This window comes from Gadus macrocephalus, chromosome 4 (assembly GCF_031168955.1).
Source record: "Gadus macrocephalus chromosome 4, ASM3116895v1".
In the NCBI taxonomy this organism is placed as follows: Eukaryota; Metazoa; Chordata; class Actinopteri; order Gadiformes; family Gadidae; genus Gadus; species Gadus macrocephalus.
Genome location: NC_082385.1, coordinates 4938266 through 4958824, shown reverse-complemented (window position 1 = coordinate 4958824; position 20559 = coordinate 4938266). Strand labels below are relative to the sequence as shown.

Sequence of the window (20559 nt, the reverse complement as noted above, 5' to 3'; positions counted from 1 at the left end):
TATAACTAGTCGTTTTTACATATTTACATATTGTGCTTTTAATGTGTTTTTTGACTAGATAACAGATGGTGTTGGTTGTTTGCCTCCTGGCCAGCAGGGACGCTGTCGCTTTCAATACTTCGATTTGTTTTCCCAACTTGAGCGCCTCGGAGATGCTCCAAAAGTGGCCGACTGACGGTAACGCTGCTCCCAATCAGCACGGATTTAACCCCCCTACTCCCGGGATCTAAGCCCTGACGCCGCATCCCCTGGACGGACCGAGGCTGCGGTGCCGAGCGGCCGGGAGACCAACCGCAGAGGCCGGGAGACTAGCCGCAGAGGCCAGGAGGCTGCGGACAGAAGGCGCCTTGTCCCAAGCTTTCCTGCTGCGTGGCAGCGGAGCCAGAATGCCAGCTCCCGGTGTAGACTGCGGGTCTGGATGAGTTTCCATCAGATCGACTTTCCTTCACTTTATAATAACGCTCGTTGGAACCGAGATGACGCTCGGTCTGCAGGACTTGTCCGCCAACAGGCGGCTGGCGGGCGGGCTGCTGGTCAACCTGCTGGCTTCCATCTGCATAGTCTTCCTCAACAAGTGGATCTACGTCCACTATGGGTTCCCCAACATGACGCTCACCCTGCTGCACTTCGTGGCCACCTGGCTTGGGCTCTACGCCTGCCAGAAGATGGACGTGTTCGCCCCGAAGAGCCTTCAGCCCCAGAAGATCGTGTGGCTGTCCCTGAGCTTCTGCGGCTTCGTGGTTTTCACCAACCTGTCGCTGCAGAACAACTCGATTGGTAGCTACCAGCTGGCCAAGGCCATGACCACCCCGGTGATCATTGCGCTGCAGACCGCTTGCTACCAGAAGAGCTTCTCCACCCGCATCAAGCTCACCCTGGTGGGCTCACAAACACACACACACACACACACACACACACACACACACACACACACACACACACACACACACACACACACACACACACTAACTCACTCGCTCAGTGACCTGAATAGATGCCTTGCTGCTTAACTCCGTCTTGTGCTTTGTGAAAATATTCAATTTGGTTTTGAATTTTAAGTTGACGGGAGATTTATTGTTAAGAACTTTACAGCAACAACCAGTCAAATAACTCCCAGCTAACTGCTGTAAATTAGATCACACCAAAATGATATTGATACAGATGATACATTTTAATGTAAAAATGAGTTGTAATCGATACCCAGTAAGATACTGCAATATAAAGTTGCCAGTTTGTTGTACTGAATTGATAGTCTGTCTGTCTCCAGGTGCCAATCACAGTGGGCGTGGCTCTGAACTCTCTGTATGACCTCAGCTTCAACGCGCTGGGAATGATCTTTGCCTCGCTGGGCGTCGTGGTGACCTCGCTCTACCAAGTGGTGAGAGAGAACATAGTCATAACGTTATTGCTATTTAGTTGTATCTAAACTGAATAACTTTATCTGATCACATTCATACTACACTATATTTTAGTGGACATTGTCGTTTTTCCTTTAATTCAACTTTAAAACTGCTTTGGCAAAGTTAATGTCTCTGTGTGTCTGTCTCTCTCTCAGTGGGTGGGCTCTAAACAAAAGGAGCTCCAGGTCAACTCTATGCAGTTGCTGTACTACCAGGTAATGTAGTACTATTGTATACACTGTAGTACTAGTATATACTAGTGCTAATATATCTAGCTCTAGATAGATCTAGATCTGGATCGAGATAAAGATGTCTCTCTCCTTCTCTCCAGGCCCCCATGTCCTCTGTTTTCCTGGGGGCGGTGGTCCCGTGGTTTGAGCCGCTGAGCGGAGATGGAGGATTACTGGGACCCTGGTCACCTGCTGTCCTGGTAAGACAGACAGACAGACAGACAGGCACACAGACAGACAGGCACACAGACATACACAGACCGACAGACAGACAGACAGACACAGGTTTGGTTGCTAGGTGATGGTGTCGTTTGGTTGCTAGGTGATGGTGATGCTGTCCTGTGTGGTGGCCTTCCTGGTCAACCTGTCAATCTACTGGATCATCGGGAACACCTCGGCCGTTACGTATCCTTAACATGCTAGCCTAACCGCTGAACACGATGCTATGCTAACTGCTGGACGTGATGCTATGGTAACCGATAAACATGGTTCTACTCTTACTACATGAGGCTTGGCTAAGCGCCGAACATAATATATGCCAACCGTACAACAGGATGCTATTCTCAACGCTAAACATAATGCTAGGCTAACCACTTTACATGATGCTGGATCTGGATCTTTTTTTTCCTGAGTTTATCCTCCCAGATATAACATGTTTGGTCACTTTAAATTCTGCATCACTCTGATTGGAGGATACTTGCTCTTCCAAGACCCACTGTCATTAAACCAGGTGAGATCCGATAAGCTCATCCCACTGGTGGACACTGAAGCTGCCCAGTATAACCAGGGTCTTCAACTGGTGTGAGAGAAAAAAACTTTTTTTTTAATGTAAAATTAACAACTGCTACTGTCTCTCTATCTGTGTGTGTGTGTGTCTCTCTCGGTGTCTCCGTCTCTCTGGCTCTCTGGCTCTCTCTCTCAGGTGTTGGGCATGCTGTGTACGCTGGCTGGTATTCTGAGCTACACTCACTTCAAACTGTCAGAGCAGGAGGCGGGGACTAGCCGCCTGACTCAGAGGCCATAGGCTCGCCCAGCTGTCATAGCAGGAGGTGGGGCCTAGCCGCCTGGCTCCGAAGCCAAAGGCTCGCCCAGCTGCCAATCCCCCGCTACACGGCTGCTACTGGCTGCTCGTTTTGTATTTTTTTTTTAAAAATGTGAACTTGAAGACGAGCGATATGATTGGTCCTCTTCACTTTTCTATGTCTTCTATTTCTATCTTCCTTTTTGAATAAAGACATTTTACAGACGCTGATGAAGGCATGTTGATTCTTTGTGTGAAATATTGAAAGGCGATCTTAAAACCGGGCCCTACAAAACCTTGAAGGTTTTGCTTGTTACAGAGGGAGGCGCCCCAGACCACCACACCTCCACTTATACTGGGATACATAAAGCTCTTAAATCTGACCTACAATATCTTTAATTATACCAGTTAGTAGGCCTAATAGCTCTTGGATCTTACCTACAAAAATGAACACCTGCTCATTAAAGATGTGAACATACTTTATATATCCGAGTATAATTGGAGGCGTGGTGGTCTAGGGCGCCTCTGTAACGAGGATGCTCACACTACGTCCCTGTTGATTCTTATCCTACAGAATGCCAGTCAGAGGTCTCCGCTTGTCCTGTAGCACCGCAGCTAACGTCTGGATAAACAGGAAGAAGACAAGCACAGGGAGAATCATCTGTCTCTCTCTCTCAGTAAAAATAACAACGTACTGCAGCTAAAAAGAAAAGTCCTTGAAGTGGGTAAGAGAATAAAGCTTTTCAAATCTCTGGACAATATTGACTTTCTCTCTCTTTTAATAAATACTAATAAGGTTTAAGTAACACAATAAAAAAAGTAAATGATTAGCAAGAAAATAAATAGTTAATATTTAGATGAGGTATTCATAGTATCGGTGTTGTTGTTATTCCGGATGGTGACCACAGGGGGTGCTGTTTTCGCGGTCAAAGGTAAACGATGGATCTGAAAGTCTACCACCACCGATATAGGGCAGGATTGTAACCGACCAGCAGAGCAGCACCCCGGGCAGCAAGTCGACCCGTCTACGGTAAACACATAGCTCCGGAAAATACAGATTTACAAAGAAAATATTGGCTACAGTATCACTCATGATTTGTTAAAACATGAAAACGGATCTAAATAACGGAGTCTAATGATGTTGTGAAAACTGTAGCATTAGCCTGAAGCTAACAGGCCGCATAGCCTCGGACTTTCCTGCTGAAAGTCCCCGACGCGTTTTGGGCAACACGGCGACAATCAGCGGTCAACTTATCTCGTTATTGTCACTGGAACAGATCGGGCTTTATGGAAAAGATTACTAAACATGTTCAAGTTGACAGCTAAATGAAAACATGAAACTTGGTTAACCACTGTGTGAAAGAATATTAATGTTATATATAATACACTAATATAATGTAATATACTTTTTTTTTTTACATATTGAATGATAATATATGTATAACATGTATGTATAATATTACATATTGTATATTATGATAATATATGTAGGAAATACGATGCATTGAACTAATAGGAAAGTAAAATACATTGTATTATGGAAGAATATAGAAGACCTAATACTTCTATACCCGTAAACTTGTCTGGGCATGTCTCAGGTTAACCCGGGTGATACAAGACTAGTGTGGTTTACCCGGGTAATACAAGACTAGTCATATTAACCTGAGTTATACAGTCAGGTCACACTAACTGTAATGTCCAGCTGGTTACGCGAACGTATCATGGAGCCACGTGGATAACAATCAGTCATCCTTCTGAAACTGTTGAGACATGTTGGGACTAGTCGGGGCTAGTCGGTTCTAGGGTTGGCGAAGAGGAGCTAGGCTAGGAGGAGCTAGGCTAGGCGGAGCTAGGCTAGGCTAGGCTAGGTCGAGCTAGGCTACGCGGAGTTAGGCTAGGCGGGTCCAAACTGCTGGTCTAGTCCTGACATGTTGAAGAGAGGTGTGTATAAGACTAGCTCAGCTGGGAGGTCTTGTTGCACTTTATGTACAGAGCATGTATTCACTAGGTAAGACCTTTTATTGATATATCTGAATAGAGTTTATGTATTTATAGATCCTTATTTATATAGGGAAGTCTGCTTGATGTGAGGCTAAAACTAACTACTTGCTATCTTCCAGACATCAAGATGTCAGGTGACAGCTGTGACAAGTCTGTCCAGGACAGCAAACTGGTAAGCCCCTGTCTGTCTGCCTATCTGTCTGTCTGCCTATCTTACTATCTGTCTCTCCGTCTGTCTTTCTGTCTGTCTGCGAGCCTGCCTGCCTTCCTGTCTTTCTGTCTGTCTCAGTTTGAATCTCCACTATGTCTTACTGTACATAAGACATTAACTGAACCTAATCTAAATTAGGTTGAATTGGTATATTTATATATTCCCCAGATGAAGAGTTGTGGGGTCAGACTGGTTCAAGTGTGTAATACCAGTGTCCATGGTTCCAGTGTGTTATACCAGTGTCCATGCTTCCAGTGTAATATCAGTGTCCATGGTTCCAGTGTGTATGAAACCCAAGGAAACACTGGGTATGTGTGGCACAGCGCCATAGAATCAACACTGAGCACCACAAATTGATTCAGCTTCTCTTTTATTTTTTTTGCGATTTTTAAATAGAAATATCGTTCAGTTCATTCATCTCCGCATAGCACTCTTTCTCCCTGTCATTCTCGTTCACACTCGCACACAGAGACAAGCGCGCATACACAATGGCGCGCGGGTACACTACCACCTACTGGATAAACCCGCATATCATACATGCACACGCACTGATAGCGGATTCGCCCGCTCCTCCTCTCAACGCGCCTACAAAGGCAAACCCGAAGCAGCGGGATATGTCAGGGATAATGTATAGAGCGCCGGTCATTATCGGGAAAATAAGCCCCGACAGGGCTAGAATGTAGGGCGAACAGGACAACGACGCGCAGCGGATTTGTCTTGCTTCACCCTGAAGGGGCTTATTTTCGATATTGACCCGCGATGTTCTAAACATTATCCCGCTTATTACACGGCTACTTGCCAAAACAAAAAAATAACTTCACATGGTGTGTCTTTTTACAATTTATTTGTTACCAGCATTCGTAGTGTTGATCAGCAGAGAAATAGTCCACCAAAGATGTTGACGTCGCTTAGCATCCGAAGACGCTGGGGTTGACAAGTTACCGACACCTGCGGAGTGATACCGAAGACCCGTGTAATAATTGCGATTAATGTGAAATGCGGTTATAGTTTATATATATTACGGTGTTACACCCCCAGGCCGTTCTGCCGGCGAGACCCCACCCCCCCCCCGCCGCCCCGCCAACAATTGCTACCTGGTCTGTGGGATACACTGATACCAGTGTCCATGGTTCCAGTGTGTAATACCTTGTTTCCATGGTTCCTAGGTGAGACCCTCAGCTGAGTTCCAGTCCCTCCTCCTATTGGCTGGAGCCTCTAAAGACCTCTTCACCATGAAGGAGGTACCATGAAATAACCATACAATTATTATCTTATCCATTATGCAGGCCTACCATATTAACACTATCAATAGTATATTCCATTATGCAGGCATATTAGACGTATAATATTGATATATTTATCAATGTCAATATTATTAAAATCTTATTTGATAAATCATGTAGGTAATATATAACCTGGGTCAGTACATTAATGCATGTATTATGTCGTAGGTCATGTATTAGCTGGGTCAGTACATTAATACATGTATTATGTCGTATTTCATGGATTACCTGGGTCAGTACATTAATACATGTATTATGTCATAGGTCATGTATTACCTCGGTCAGTACATTAATACATGTATTATGTCGTAGGTCATGTATTACCTGGGTCAGTACATTAATACATGTATTATGTCATAGGTCATGTATTAGCTGGGTCAGTACATTAATACATGTATTATGTCGTAGGTCATGTATTAGCTGGGTCAGTACATTAATACATGTATTATGTCGTAGGTCATGTATTAGCTGGGTCAGTACATTAATACATGTATTATGTCGTAGGTCATGTATTAGCTGGGTCAGTACATTAATACATGTATTATGTCGTAGGTCATGTATTAGCTGGGTCAGTACATTAATACATGTATTATGTCGTAGGTCATGTATTAGCTGGGTCAGTACATTAATACATGTATTATGTCATAGGTCATGTATTACCTCGGTCAGTACATTAATACATGTATTATGTCGTAGGTCATGTATTACCTCGGTCAGTACATTAATACATGTATTATGTCGTAGGTCATGTATTAGCTGGGTCAGTACATTAATACATGTATTATGTCATAGGTCATGTATTACCTCGGTCAGTACATCATGCAGAAGGAACTTTTTGACAAGACTGAGCAGCACATCGTCCACTGCTCCCATGATGCACTTGGGAAGGTCCTCGGAGTCCACAGCTTCTCCGTCAAAGAGCCACGGTGTGTGTGTGTGTGTCTGTGTGCCTGTGTGTGTGTGTGTGTCTGTGTGAAACAGGAATCTAAACATCAGTTCTGTTTGCGTTTCAGAATTTTGTTTTCTTTAATTACCAAGAATCTTGTTGCAGTTATGAGTAACGGTAAGATCTGCTCCTCCTCCTAACTCCTACATATCAAAACTTCTCTTCCTGCTCCTCCTGACGCCTGCATATCATAACTCCTCCTAACTCCTAAACATCATAACTCCTCCTTCTTCTCCTCCCAATGTCCGTCTGTATTTCAGAGTCATCTCCAGAAGTCTCCCAACAATGCACAGTTAAGACAGAGGTAACACACACACACACACACACACACACACACACACACACACACACACACACACACACACACACACACACACACACACACACACACACACACACACACACACACACTCTCCTCTGAACGTGGATGTGTTATATTGTGTGTGTGTGTGTAGGAGGAGTCGGTGTCTCCTGGCTCCAGCAGGAGGCGCAGGAGGAGGAGCAGGAGGAGCAGTGAGCCGGGTGAGTCTCTGGAGGTATCACATGGCACCGGTCATGTGATTTGATGATGCCATCAAAATGTCTGCCTGCTCCAATCACCAGCCTCCTGTTATTGTTTCATATCGCTATGGATCTATAAATATATGATAATAATAGATAAGTTATCATCATTTGATTTGATTTTTTTAACTAGAATAATATCACAAGACATTTCGCCATGAGCCAACTCGTCGTGTCAATTAAGTTGTGAGCATGCTAAAATGCTAATGCTAACTGTACGTCCACACCAGGAGCGACCAAAGCGTCAAAGACGCTTTGGTCGCTCACAAAGTTTCGCTGCAAATTTTTCTGTTCGCTTTGGTCGCTCAAGTCGCTCATGACGTACAATTCAATTATGCAGACGCATTTAAAGGAGCCGTATGCGTTTAGTAGGCCCTACAGACAGCCATATCAAATAGTGAACTCTCCCATACACCTTGGCCATATTGCCGAGACGGTTTTGCTTGTTCGATAAAGTGCTTCGACAACAAGTAGGACAGTGATTCCCCCCAATATAAAAAATAATCCTAAAATGTAGGCTAATTACAACCGAGAACAAAAAACTCTGCGTGCTGTAGTAGTTGAAATATGTTTCACTGATCTGGATCTGCAAATCATGATCTGCACTCATTCGTCGCATTCAAAACAAATCGACATTAGCGCACATGGCTAATTTGCATACGTGCACAGGACTGGTTGGCTCCGCAAGGCAAATAATGGAACATATCTATCTATCTAGGTCTTTCTGTCTATCTATCAACGCGTGTCTAGTTTTAATGGGATGTATTGTGTGTATGTCCAGTCAGACTTGTTCTGTGTGGTCTTGTAGGCTACTGTCCTGTGTGGTGAACCACCTAAATGGATTCCCGACGATTTGTGTCGTTTGGTATTGATAAAGACTTGACTAGGCTATCTATCTAGACTATTTAATTAACAATTATTCACCTCAGGCTCCGTGAATAGTGGGGAATAGAGGGATAAAAGACAAGAGATATATCCCTTGTCATTTATCCCTCGTCTTGTCGATTAGTTTGTTTATGTGACGATTTCAAAAACTTTTTTGGTTTTGTTTAAAGCATGCTACACGCGATTGGTTGGTTAGATTGGTGGCATGTAGAGCAAATTAAAATGAGTCCCGCTTGAATACGAACGTTCTAGATGTAGCCTATAAATACTCCCGCTTATCATCACTTGATATCCAAACCACTATGGCATTTCGATCTTTGAACTGAAAAAGGGTGGGTTCGTACAACACCGGGTGCCCAGTTACAGCCGCGATTAATACTTCAGCCGACATTTTGCTCAGTGAGTGAATAAAGGTAGGTAGGAACCAAAGTGCCTGCCGATGTTCCCTGGGATCCACGCAAGCGAAGAGCGTCTACATTCCGATTGGCTGTCAGTGTTTGGCCGCTGAAGCGAATAATAGTCATTTGCATAAAGTTAAAAAGTTTTCAACTTCTTTTTGACGCTCTGGTCGCTCAACTTTGGCCGCTGGTAGCGTTGGTCGCTTTGGTCGCTCTTGCCCATAGAAAGTGAATGACTTCCGGCGATTTGGTCGCTCAATTCGCTTCTGGTGTGGACGGACAGTAACAGGCTGATATGCTAGCCAGCTTCGCTACAAGGCCCTAGGCCGCTCTGAAGAGGGCTGGGATTGGCTGAAGGATGTTAGCTCATCTGCATGTCTCCATTAGTACGTTCATCTAGAAGGTTCCAATATAACAACAGAACTGGTCCTGCCAGGTCCGTCGTGCTCCAAAGAGGAGGAGGAGGAGGAGGAGGAGCAGGAGGACGACCAGGATGAGGACCAGGAGGGAGGGAGGAAGAGGAGGCGCTCTGATAGCTTCTCTCTGACCTTCGATGACAGCTTGTCCTGGTGTGTGATTGGTGGACTCAGAAATGACACCGACTGCCAGGGCCAATCCGCTGACACAAACAGTACGGTGAGTACGCCCCTGCTGTCTGTCTGTGTGTCTCTCTCTCTCTCTCTCTCTCTCTCTCTCACTCTCACTCTCACTCACACACACACACACTTTGTGTGTCTGTGTGCTTCCGTCTGGAACTGATTTAGTGTGTCTGTCTGTGTGTTTAGGTGAGTGATCACTTCAGTGTGGAGTTTGAAGTTGAGTCTCTGGACTCAGACGACTACAGTGATGAAGAAACGTCGTTATCTGGGGACGACCAGGTACACACGCACACACACATACACATTCACGTATATATATATGCATACACACACAACTGTTCAAAAGTTTGCGGTAACTCAGAAAGTTTCCTGTTTAGAACAAATAGAACAAAACAGAAAGGAAACCCTAATTAAACCTCACTCTGGGGGAACAAACTATCTTCCTCCCGACCAGAAATAAAAGGTAGGTGAGTCTGCCGGGTCCTCTTACTACGCTGCTCTAACCTGAACTAATAACGTGAAAACAACCATCGCCAACCACCAACGCAGAAATGATAGTAAAAGCAAGAATGTTCCCAAATGGGAACTTGGTGCTTCACAGCAACTTGCCGTATAGGGCTGGGTATTGCCAGGTACCTCGCATACTCGGTTCTAGATTACAGTGACTGAGAATGCTTCTTTTTTTATTTTTTTTTGAAGTCATCAATTTAAAAAAAAAATCTGAATCGAGAACAAATAAATTGCAGTCCACAGTCAGTCGGCCGCGGGAACAAACAGCCTGTGGAGGAGAAATAGGAGCGGAGAAGAGCGCAGCTGCGCTAATACAATATCTGCCCCTATAATGACGTAACATCCACGAGAACTCACACTTTTTTGTGCTAACATAATTGCACGAGGGTTTTTTCTAACTATCAATTTGCCTTTTAACACGATTAGCTAAACAATGTAACAATAGAACACAGGAGAGATGGTTATGGGAAATGGTCCTTTGTCCACCTATGTGGATATTCCATTAAAAATCTGCTAGAATAGTCATTCACCACATTAACAATTTCTAGTCTTTCTGAATAATTTAATGTAATCTTCATGGAAAAAACGGTGCTTTCCTTTATAAAAAAGGACATTTCTAAGTGACTCCAACATGTTGAATGGTAGTACATTATATATAAATAATTTCCTCAGGTGTATGAGGTGACCATCATCGAAGCAGAGGAAGACTCTTCTGATGAAGATCCTGAGATTACAAAGGATGTGAGTACCCACCTTCCTCCTCTTCATCATCATCAGCTGACCTCCACCAGCTGGTCCTGAATGTGTGTGTGTGTGTTTCTGTCTGTGTGTGTGTAGGACTACTGGAGATGCTCTAATTGTGAGGAGTTGAACCCTCCGTTGCCTAGGAACTGTAACCGCTGCTGGAAGCTGCGTCAGGATTGGCTCCCTGAGCTGTCTGTCAGCAGAGCAAACTCTGCCTCCCCTGATCACAAAGTCATGCCCACCAAACCCTCTGTGGACCAATCAGTTGCCGACCAAAACTCCTCTCCAGGTAACACAACCCCCCTGTCCAAGTAACACACACACACCTGTCCAGGTCACACACACACACCTGTCCAGGTAACACACACACACCTGTCCAGGTCACACACACACACCTGTCCAGGTCACACACACACACCTGTCCAGGTTACACACACACCTGTCCAGGTAACAAAACACAAAACACCTGTCCAGCTAACACAACCAGGTAGGACTAACCCCTGTCCAGCTAACACAACCAGGTAGGACTAACCCCTGTCCAGCTAACACAACCAGGTAGGACTAACCCCTGTCCAGGTAGGACTAACCCCTGTCCAGTGTCCAGGTAGGACTAACCCCTGTCCAGGTAGGACTAACCCCTGTCCAGGTAGGACTAACCCCTGTCCAGTGTCCAGGTAGGACTAACCCCTGTCCAGGTAGGACTAGCCCCTGTCCAGGTAGGACTAACCCCTGTCCAGGTAGGACTAACCCCTGTCCAGGTAGGACTAGCCCCTGTCCAGGTAGGACTAACCCCTGTCCAGGTAGGACTAACCCCTGTCCAGTGTCCAGGTAGGACTAACCCCTGTCCAGGTAGGACTAACCCCTGTCCAGGTAGGACTAACCCCTGTCCAGTGTCCAGGTAGGACTAACCCCTGTCCAGGTAGGACTAGCCCCTGTCCAGGTAGGACTAACCCCTGTCCAGGTAGGACTAACCCCTGTCCAGGTAGGACTAACCCCTGTCCAGGTAGGACTAGCCCCTGTCCAGGTAGGACTAGCCCCTGTCCAGGTAGGACTAACCCCTGTCCAGGTAGGACTAACCCCTGTCCAGGTAGGACTAACCCCTGCCTCTCGTCCTCAGGACCAGAGGACGATGTGGACGTTCCCGACGGAAAGCGGAGCCACTCCCCCCGAGCCCCCTCCTCCCCCCGGCACCCCCCCTCTTCGGACCTCCTGGGCTCCACCCCCTCCCCCCCGCCCTGCGACCCCGCCCCCCCGCCCGACTCCAAGAGGACGGTCTCCACGGAGACGCGGCTGCCGGAGGCGTGCGTGGAGCCGTGTCTGATCTGCCAGACGAGACCCAAGAACGGCTGCATCGTCCACGGCCGCACCGGGCACCTCATGGCCTGCTACCCCTGCGCCCGCAAGCTGAAGAGGAGGAACAAGCTGTGTCCGGTCTGCAGGGAGCCCATCCAGAGTGTAGTCCTGACCTACCTGTGCTAGACCAGAGCATAGTCCTGACCCACCGGAGTCAGACCTAACCCTGAGCCCCTAACCCTCTGCTCCTGACCTACCTTAGACCCCTTCCCCTCCAGGGTCTGGTCCTGACCTACCTTAGACCCCTCCCCCTCCAGGGTCTGGTCCTGACCTACCTTAGACCCCTCCCCCTCCAGGGTCTAGTCCTGACCTACCGTAGACCCCTCCCCCTCCAGGATCTAGTCCTGACCTACCTTAGACCCCTCACCCTCCAGGGTCTAGTCCTGACCTACCTTAGACCCCTTGCCCTAACCATACCCACCTAGTAACCCAGAAGGATTTAAAGACGAGGTACTGGTCAGAACGCTGAACTGATCACAAAGACATATTTCATTTATCGAATCTGTACAGTATAAAGTTTAATAGAGTGAGCAGAAAAATGTTTATCTTGTATTCACTGAATAAAGTTTATTCGAAGGCTATCAAATCTAGTTTAGAGTGATTAGGTGGTACAAACCCGTTGGCCTTAGTGACAACACAAGTGGGCGTGTCAACCTCGACCAATGATGGACAGACACACTGTGTGTGTGTGTGTGTGTGTGTGTGTGTGTGTGTGTGTGTGTGTGTGTGTGTGTGTGTGTGTGTGTGTGTGTGTGTGTGTGTGTCCGAGGGCTGAAGAACAAAGACCCCCTGTCGGAGGAATGGTAATGACTGGGAATGACTTGCTGTGAATACAAAGGACTGGAGTCCTAGTTTTAAGTTCTTACTGTGTACAAAAAAAGGTAGTACACTTTGCAGTACTCCCTGTATGTAGTAGTGTATAGTAAACAGTATGTAGTACAGTGTATGTACACTACAAACTACATACTGTTCTACACTCAGTACTACATACTGTGTAATGCATACTGCTGTAGCGAGTAAGAACTTCAGTTAATCAGCCTATACATCTCAACACAATAGATATAAACAGAAACCTTTATTAGACATGTTCTTAATATTTCACAAAGTCAGAGGTAACATGTTTAGAGTATTGATATGGAAAGTTCAATAGAAACTTAAAAAGGCTTTTAGAGGGTTCCATTAGTCCAGTAGAACCCCTTAAGGGAGGTGAAGTAGATCATTAAAGGGTGCTATAGGTCCAGCAGCAGCAGTGTGAGTAGCAGAATGCAGAAGAGGGTGGGGGAGGTTGTGGCTCCTCCTCCCTGTTGGTGGGCGTGGCCACATAGGGGAAAGATCATGGCGGGGGCGGTGCTTGATGGCTTCATCAGGAAGTCGTGGTTCAGGGCTGAGAAGCCTTTCTGATTGGAGGGGATGGAGAGCATCTCCTGGGCAACCTGGTAACCAGGAAATGATACCTGCCAATCAAACAGAAGAGAATAGATCCATGGTTTCTATGGTTACTGGGACTGATATTAAGGTTGCTTCCATAGTTACTGCATGTGTACCATGAAAGTGTAGTTGCCCGGTAACAGCAGGCGGTAGTATTCTCCGTTATGATCGGTTGTGAAGGGACAGCGATCCAGCCGGTCAGACACCACCACCAGCGCCCCCTGGAGAGGACCAGAGGAACCTAACACACGACCTTTTACCCCTGCACACACATACACACACACACACACACACACACAGAGTTCAGTCATCTGACAATACACTCAACATGAAGTACAACCAAGACTCTCTAAACCCATGTAACCGAAAGCAAATGGCAGAGGCGTTGCTAGGTAACTAACGTTTTGTACCTGGTTGTATGAGTCGTTGCTAGGTTACCGTAACGTTGTACCTAGGTGTAGGAGGTGTCGCTAGGTTACTGTAGCGTGGTACCTAGGTGTATGAGGCGTTGCTGGGTAACCGTAGCGTTGTACCTAGGTTCATGAGGCGTTGCCAGGTAACCGTAGCATTGTACCTAGGTGTATGAGCCGTTGCTAGGTAACCGTAGCATTGTACCTAGGTGTATGAGGTGTTGCTAGGTTATCGTAGCGTTCTACCTAGGTGTATGAGGCGATGCTAGGTAACTAGTGTTGTACCTAGGTGTATGAGGCGTTGCTAGGTTATCGTAGCGTTGTACCTAGGTGTAGGAGGTGTTGCTTGGTTACAGTAGCATTATACCTAGGTGTATGAGGCGTTGCTAGGTAACCGTAGCATTGTACCTAGGTGTATGAGGCGTTGCTAGGTTATCGTAGTGTTGTACCTAGGTGTATGAGGCGATGCTAGGTAACTGTAGTGTTGTACCTAGGTGTATCTGTTGTATGAAGGCAATGAGAGGCGGTCTGTTGGCAGTCCAGAAGTCTTGGAGTTGATCTTCTGCAGGAAATTTACAGCAAGAAACTTCCAAGGTGATGTCCAGACACTGAGCGTGGAGATAACTGTAGTCCTGGAGGCCTCCTGCAGCAACAACGATAGTTACTGACCAGATGTAACCTAAACCTTACCAGAACTAACCCTAACCACTGTCCAGAACTAACCCCAAGCAACCATAGCCCTAACCTACCAGAGCTAAACCAAACCATTAAAAACCTTAAGTAAACCAATTGGTTAGTCATTTAAGGTAAGGATAAGGAGGTGCAGGAAAGTAGTTGCAAGGTCAGGGTTAGGTAGGTTATGGTTAGGATTAGTAGGTTGAAGGCATAGTACCCACTAGAACACCTTTATTTACCATTCAGGCTTTATCAGGCTTCTCGTGATCTACTCCATTGTGCTTTGTTCTACGTTACATTACTCTTTCACTGGTTATAGTTAGTAGTTATAGTTTGTGTAAGTAGGTTAATGTTATGGTTAGATGGTTAGGGTTAGTAGATGAAGGTTAGAAGGTGGAGGTTACCCTTTACCTGACAATGGATACCACTCGTAACCGTTAGTGATGCCATCTGCAAACTTGTTGCTGTGAACGCAACTGTTTCCATGGTGCATGGAGGTGTGGCTGCTGGCGTAGACCTTCGCAAGGTGGACGAAAACATCATTATCAGGTGTGACGCTAGCCCCGCCGACGAGCACCCTACCTGGAAGAGTGAAAGAAGGAATTGTTGCTAGGTAACAGTACTACTGTTACCTAGCAACAATTCCTCCTAGCAACCCCAACAACACTACTGTAGTGTTGTTGGGGTTGCGTATCGTTGCTGGGAGACAGAAGTGTTGTTAGGGTTGTGCATCGTTGCTAGGTAACAGAAGCTTTAGGGTCATGTATCGTTGCTAGGTAACAGTAGTGTTGGAGTTGTTGATTGTTTCTAGGTGACAGTAGTGATGTTAAGGTTGGAAAGCATTGCTAGGTAACAGTAGTGTTGTTAGGGTTGTGTATCGTTCCTAGGTAACAGTAATGTTAGGGAAGTGTATTGTTGCAAGGTCACATTAGTGTTAGGGTTGTGAAGCATTGCTAGGTAAAAGTAGTGTTAGGGTTGTGTATTGTTGCTAAGTGTAGTGTTGTAAGGGTTGTGAGTTGCTAGGTAACAATATTGTTGTTATGTTATATAGCACTGCTAGGTAGTTGTATTGTTGTTAGGGTTGAGTGCTAGTTATTGAGTAAAAGTGTGGTTACCTTGGTTACTGTCATAGGGATAGCTGGCGACTAGCGCTCCACCGTGCAGGTTAGCAGACAACACGAACGTCTCAGAACGCAACCAACTCATCACCGCCTCCACCTACACACACACACACACACATACACACACACACACACACACCAACACATGCACACCAACACGCACACATTCACACGCATTGACACACACATACACACACACATGCACAGGCACACATGGACACGCATAGACACGCACACACACACATGGACACGGACACGCGCACACACACACACACACACGCACAAACGCATGCATAGACACATATATGCATGCATACATGCATAGACACACAAACACATGCATAGACACACACACACAAAGACACAAACAAACAAATAGAATGAGCACTAGTTAGGGTAAAAATGTGTACTAGTTAGGGTAAGAATAAGTACTATGAGTACTAAATAGGGTAAGAATGAGTACTAGTTAGGGTAAGAATGAGTACTAGTTAGGGTTAGAATGAGTACTAGTTATGGTAAGAATGAGTACTTATTATGAGTACCAGTTAGGGTAAGAATGAGTGTACCTCTGGTTCTCTCTGCTGTTTTGGCTGCCGTGAGTGATCAGAGAAAACGTCAGGAAAGTTTCTGTTGAGATCGACGCCGTTGTGGTTGTACCTGCCATGAAACTTAATTTAACTCTTTATACGTTAGAGGGTGTATCAGCGATGTTGGGTGGTGACACTTCTGTTGGTATTTAAAGCGAGATCCCAATCAAACAGAGCCAGCCTGCCCCTCCCTTCTGTGTTTCGTGCATCCAGTATAAACTCATGAACGCAGTGCAAAACCCCACAACACCCACCCCTTGTCGGTGATTGGTTGGCATACCATTTAATTTGGTTTTGAGTGGTTGGTATTACCATTTTTTTGCCTGCGATTTCGGAGCATAGGCTGCTTACAGAGACACGTTTTATTGACGGCCTGCTTATGGGGCGGGCAGCTAGCGGATCGTGAGGAAAGATCAGATGAATGAGATCATTTATGTTTCGCCTACAATCGCTGATACAACCTTTAAGCTTTATTTACAGATTAAACAGTTCACACTCAATCGCACATGATCGTTTGTGTGTGTGTGTGTGTGTGTGTGTGTGTGTGTGTGTGTGTGTGTGTGTGTGTGTGTGTGTGTGTGTATGTGTGTGCGTGTGTGTGTGTTTGCGTGTGTTACCTCCCCTGGTTGTATAAGCTGTGTGTTTGCGTGTGTTTGTGTGTGTGTGTGTGTGTGTGTGTGTGTGTGTGTGTGTGTGCATGTGTGTTACCTCCCCTGGTTATATAAGCAGTGTGTGTGTGTGTGTGTGTGTGTGTTTGACTTCCCCTTGTTGTATAAACTGTGTGTGTGTGTGTGTGTGTGATACCTCCCCTTGTTGTTTAAGCAGTGTGTGTGTGTACGTGTGTGTTTGTGTGTGTGTTTGCGTTTTTTTACCTCCCCTGGTTGTGTAAGCATTGTGTGTCTGCGTCGTCGAAGCCATCAGGATTCATTGACGGCAGGAAGTGAATTCTGGTGCTGCTTAGCAACCGCTTGACGGATGAACTGTTGCTATGGTAACCTTCCACCAGGAAGTCAATTAATTGAAGCAGCAATTCCCTTCCCACCACCTGATCACACGCACGCACACGCACACACATAGTGATACACACACAAAAATAACCATACACTAACACACATATACACACACACAGGTAATGGCGGCATTGGTAGTGTTGTGTTGCAACAGTACCGATGCTGTGGGTTGAATGTTAATGTTTGTATTTGTGGTCGAGGAAAGGAAAAAGAAGATGATAGAAGAGATGGATAGGGAGATGGGTAGAGAGATGAATAGAGAGACAACCATTACCCTAACAGAAGAGATGATAGCCAACCCTAACAGAATAGATGATGGCTAACCACGACATAAAGTATAACGCTTAGAAAAAGCGATATAATGATAGTAAGAAGCGCTGAGTGCTTTTCCGACCTTTTATTTGTCAGGCAGTCCTCTTTCTTTGTGTGAGGAAATTAAATACCTACATCATGTCATATCCGATTCCTGGGCGGATGACAAAGACCTCTACCAACAGCGCTGTAAAAGTTTTGCTCAAGCTAACATGCTTATAAGAAAGTTTTCTATGTGCTCTGACTCTGTGAATGGCTCCCTGTTCAGAACCCACATCACACCGTTACATAATGCTCAATGGTGGTCTAACTATAAGAAAAAGAGTATGCATAGGCTCAAGGTAGCATTCAATGAGGTCGCTGCTTTGTGTCCCATGGTGGCATAGTGCCAGTCAATTGTCTTAAGACAACTGATGATGTTTAGCTTTATGTGTCGCCTGGAAAAGTCAGAGGCCCACATAATTGAAGCCCTAGTCAACCCTCTGAAAAGCTTCCATAGATTCACTGCTGCAATAGCCTGTATATCCTATAGGGCCAGGCTAGTATGCAAGTTTTATGTTGTTTTTTTCTATACTATTTATACTGTATGATGTATTATATGAACCTGTCTGCAATAAAGCTTTATTATTATTATTATTATTATTATTAATATTAATATTAACCCTTACCCTAACAGAAGAGATGATGGCTAACCCTGACCCTAACAGAAGAGATGGCAGTTAACCGTGACAGAAGAGGTGATAGCTGTGTGTGTCCTACCTCATTTCCGTGCATGTTGGCTACATAGTTGAACTCTGGGATACCAAGGGTGTGCTGCCTGGGATTCAAACCAACGATCATTACCCACAGCTCCTGACCTAGAGAGACAGACAGACAGACGGAAGGACTTCAATCATTAACATTTATCAATGTCTGTCAGGGCGTAGTTGGCGAACACAAACTCTGCAATCACTAGTAAACTGCAATCAAGTGTCTGTAAAGGTTCCAAATCTACACTGTAAAGACCACTGACCACAGGCCACTGTAGAGACACACACGTATTAAATCCCCTTCTGAAGCTTCATCCACCTTCCTAAATGAGTTTTCCGCCGTAATGGAACCCAGTAGGTCTGCTGGCCCAGAGGTTCTGCTGTAACACATTAGGACTGCTGGACCAGAGGTCCAGCATATGGGGTCCACTAGGTCTACTAGACCCCATAGCTCTTGACCTAGTTAATTAACTGCCAGGTGGTGACCAGATTAACTGTGTGTGTGTGTGTGTGTGTGTGTGTGTGTGTGTGTGTGTGTGTGTGTGTGTGTGTGTGTGTGTGTGTGTGTGTGTGTGTGTGTGTGTGTGTGTGTGTGTGTGTGTGTGTGTGTGTGTGTGTGTGTGTGTGTGAGAGAGATTAAATGAGCTACACAGAGGTTACTATGGCATCAAATAGTTCAAAGTAATGAGTCAACTATTACGCAGTCTCTGTCTCTCTGTCTCCCTCTTCCTCTCTGTCCCTCTTCTTCTCTCTCTCTCTCTCTCTCTCTCTCTCTCTCTCTCTCTCTCTCTCTCTCTCTCTCTCTCTCTCTCTCTCTCTCTCTCTCTCTCTCTCTCTCTCTCACCTCTCACAGACCGCCCTATGCTGTGCAGGTGCGTGATCTCAGGTGAGGTTGTGTTGATGTGCAGAAGATATTCCTTCATCGCCGTGTTGTCATGGTAACGGAAGTCCAACGCAGCGGCCCGGGTGATAAAGAGGAGGACGACGAAGAGGAGAAACATGCCTTCACAAGGCAACCCAAAACAATCAATATTCTAGTAGAACTAAGTAGTAGTACTAGCACTAAGTAGTAGTACTAGCACTAAGTAGTAGTACTACTACTAGTAATAGTAGTATTAGTAGCAGTAGTAGTAGTACTAAGTAGTGGTAGGAGTAGTAATAGTAGTAGTACTTAGTGGTAGTACGAGTACTAAGTAAGTAGTAGTACGAGTACTAAGTAAGTAGTAGTACTGGTACTAAGTAGTAGTACTACTACTAGTAATAGTAGTATTAGTAGCAGTAGTAGTAGTACTAAGTAGTGGTAGGAGTAGTAATAGTAGTAGTACTTAGTGGTAGTACGAGTACTAAGTAAGTAGTAGTACAAGTACTAAGTAAGTAGTAGTACTGGTACTAAGTAGTAGTAGTACTGTTACTAGGTAGTAGTAGTACCTATTAAGTTGAAGTACGACTAGTACTACTACTTAGTACTAGGAAGTAGTACTACTACTTAGAACTAGTGCCACTGTGCTACAACTACTAAGACTAAGTAGTAGTTTCAAACACTGTCATGTAACGTTATATACTGCCCTTGAATGTGAACTATTTCTCGGTGAAAAGTTGAATAATGTTGAACGGTTAACAAGAGGCGCTGCTAGTGACCACTCACCCCGCTGCATCGGAGCTCGGTTGGTGAGTCCTCCTCGGGTAAATTCGGGTTCGTTATGGATGGAAACATGCACCCTTCGTTCGAGTCAAGTCCCAACAAACCCACCCCTCTCTCTGTCCCTGTCTCTTACTCTCTCCGACTCTCTCTCTCTCTCTCTCTCTCTCTCTCTCTCTCTCTCTCTCTCTCTCTCTCTCTCTCTCTCTCTCTCTCTCTCTCTCTCTCTCTCTCTCTCTCTCTCTCTCTCTCTCTCTCTCTCTCTCTCTCTCTCTCTCTCTCTCTCTCTCTCTCTCTCTCTCTCTCTCTCTCTCTCTCTCTCTCTCTCTCCCCCCCCCCCCCCCCCCCTCTCTCTCTCCCCCCCCCCTCTCTCTCTCACTCCCCGCCCCCTCTATCTCTCTCTCTCCCTATCTTTCCATCTGTCTTCGGTCTTTTCAGTCGCGGTTTATTTTACACTGCGCCTTTATTAGTTGAATAACGGTAATA

At 45.6% G+C, this 20559-nt stretch overlaps 3 protein-coding genes across 5 annotated transcripts; 2 read left to right on the top strand and 1 right to left on the bottom strand.

The window, feature by feature from the left end:
- Positions 1-91: 91 nt before the first annotated feature.
- On the top strand, positions 92-2882 carry slc35e3 (solute carrier family 35 member E3). The gene is made up of 7 exons (XM_060048738.1): positions 92-878; positions 1268-1378; positions 1556-1615; positions 1732-1830; positions 1953-2035; positions 2276-2360; positions 2553-2882. The coding sequence occupies exons 1-7, from the start codon at positions 477-479 to the stop codon at positions 2652-2654; spliced, it is 942 nt and encodes a 313-aa protein (XP_059904721.1). The 5' UTR covers positions 92-476; the 3' UTR covers positions 2655-2882.
- A 1358-nt stretch (positions 2883-4240) lies between these two features.
- mdm2 (MDM2 proto-oncogene) lies at positions 4241-12728 on the top strand. The gene is made up of 12 exons (XM_060051069.1): positions 4241-4659; positions 4772-4824; positions 6030-6104; positions 6939-7072; positions 7160-7209; positions 7353-7396; positions 7548-7614; positions 9373-9572; positions 9722-9814; positions 10718-10786; positions 10883-11101; positions 11639-12728. Exons 1-12 carry the CDS (start codon positions 4647-4649, stop codon positions 12266-12268), a joined length of 1647 nt encoding a protein of 548 aa, XP_059907052.1. The 5' UTR covers positions 4241-4646; the 3' UTR covers positions 12269-12728.
- A 470-nt stretch (positions 12729-13198) lies between these two features.
- On the bottom strand, positions 13199-19465 carry cpm (carboxypeptidase M). Of its 3 annotated transcripts, none has more exons than XM_060048724.1 (9): positions 19279-19465; positions 18445-18542; positions 17236-17408; positions 16343-16433; positions 15771-15873; positions 15067-15237; positions 14471-14623; positions 13687-13832; positions 13199-13575 (listed from the first exon to the last, which is right to left on the bottom strand). In XM_060048724.1, exons 1-9 carry the CDS (start codon positions 19433-19435, stop codon positions 13372-13374), a joined length of 1296 nt encoding a protein of 431 aa, XP_059904707.1. In that variant the 5' UTR covers positions 19436-19465; the 3' UTR covers positions 13199-13371. The 3 variants fall into 3 exon arrangements, with proteins under 3 accessions (XP_059904707.1, XP_059904706.1, XP_059904708.1); XM_060048723.1 differs by having other exon boundaries at positions 13199-13596; positions 19279-19464; XM_060048725.1 differs by having other exon boundaries at positions 13199-13596; positions 18445-18571; positions 19279-19418.
- Positions 19466-20559: the final 1094 nt, after the last annotated feature.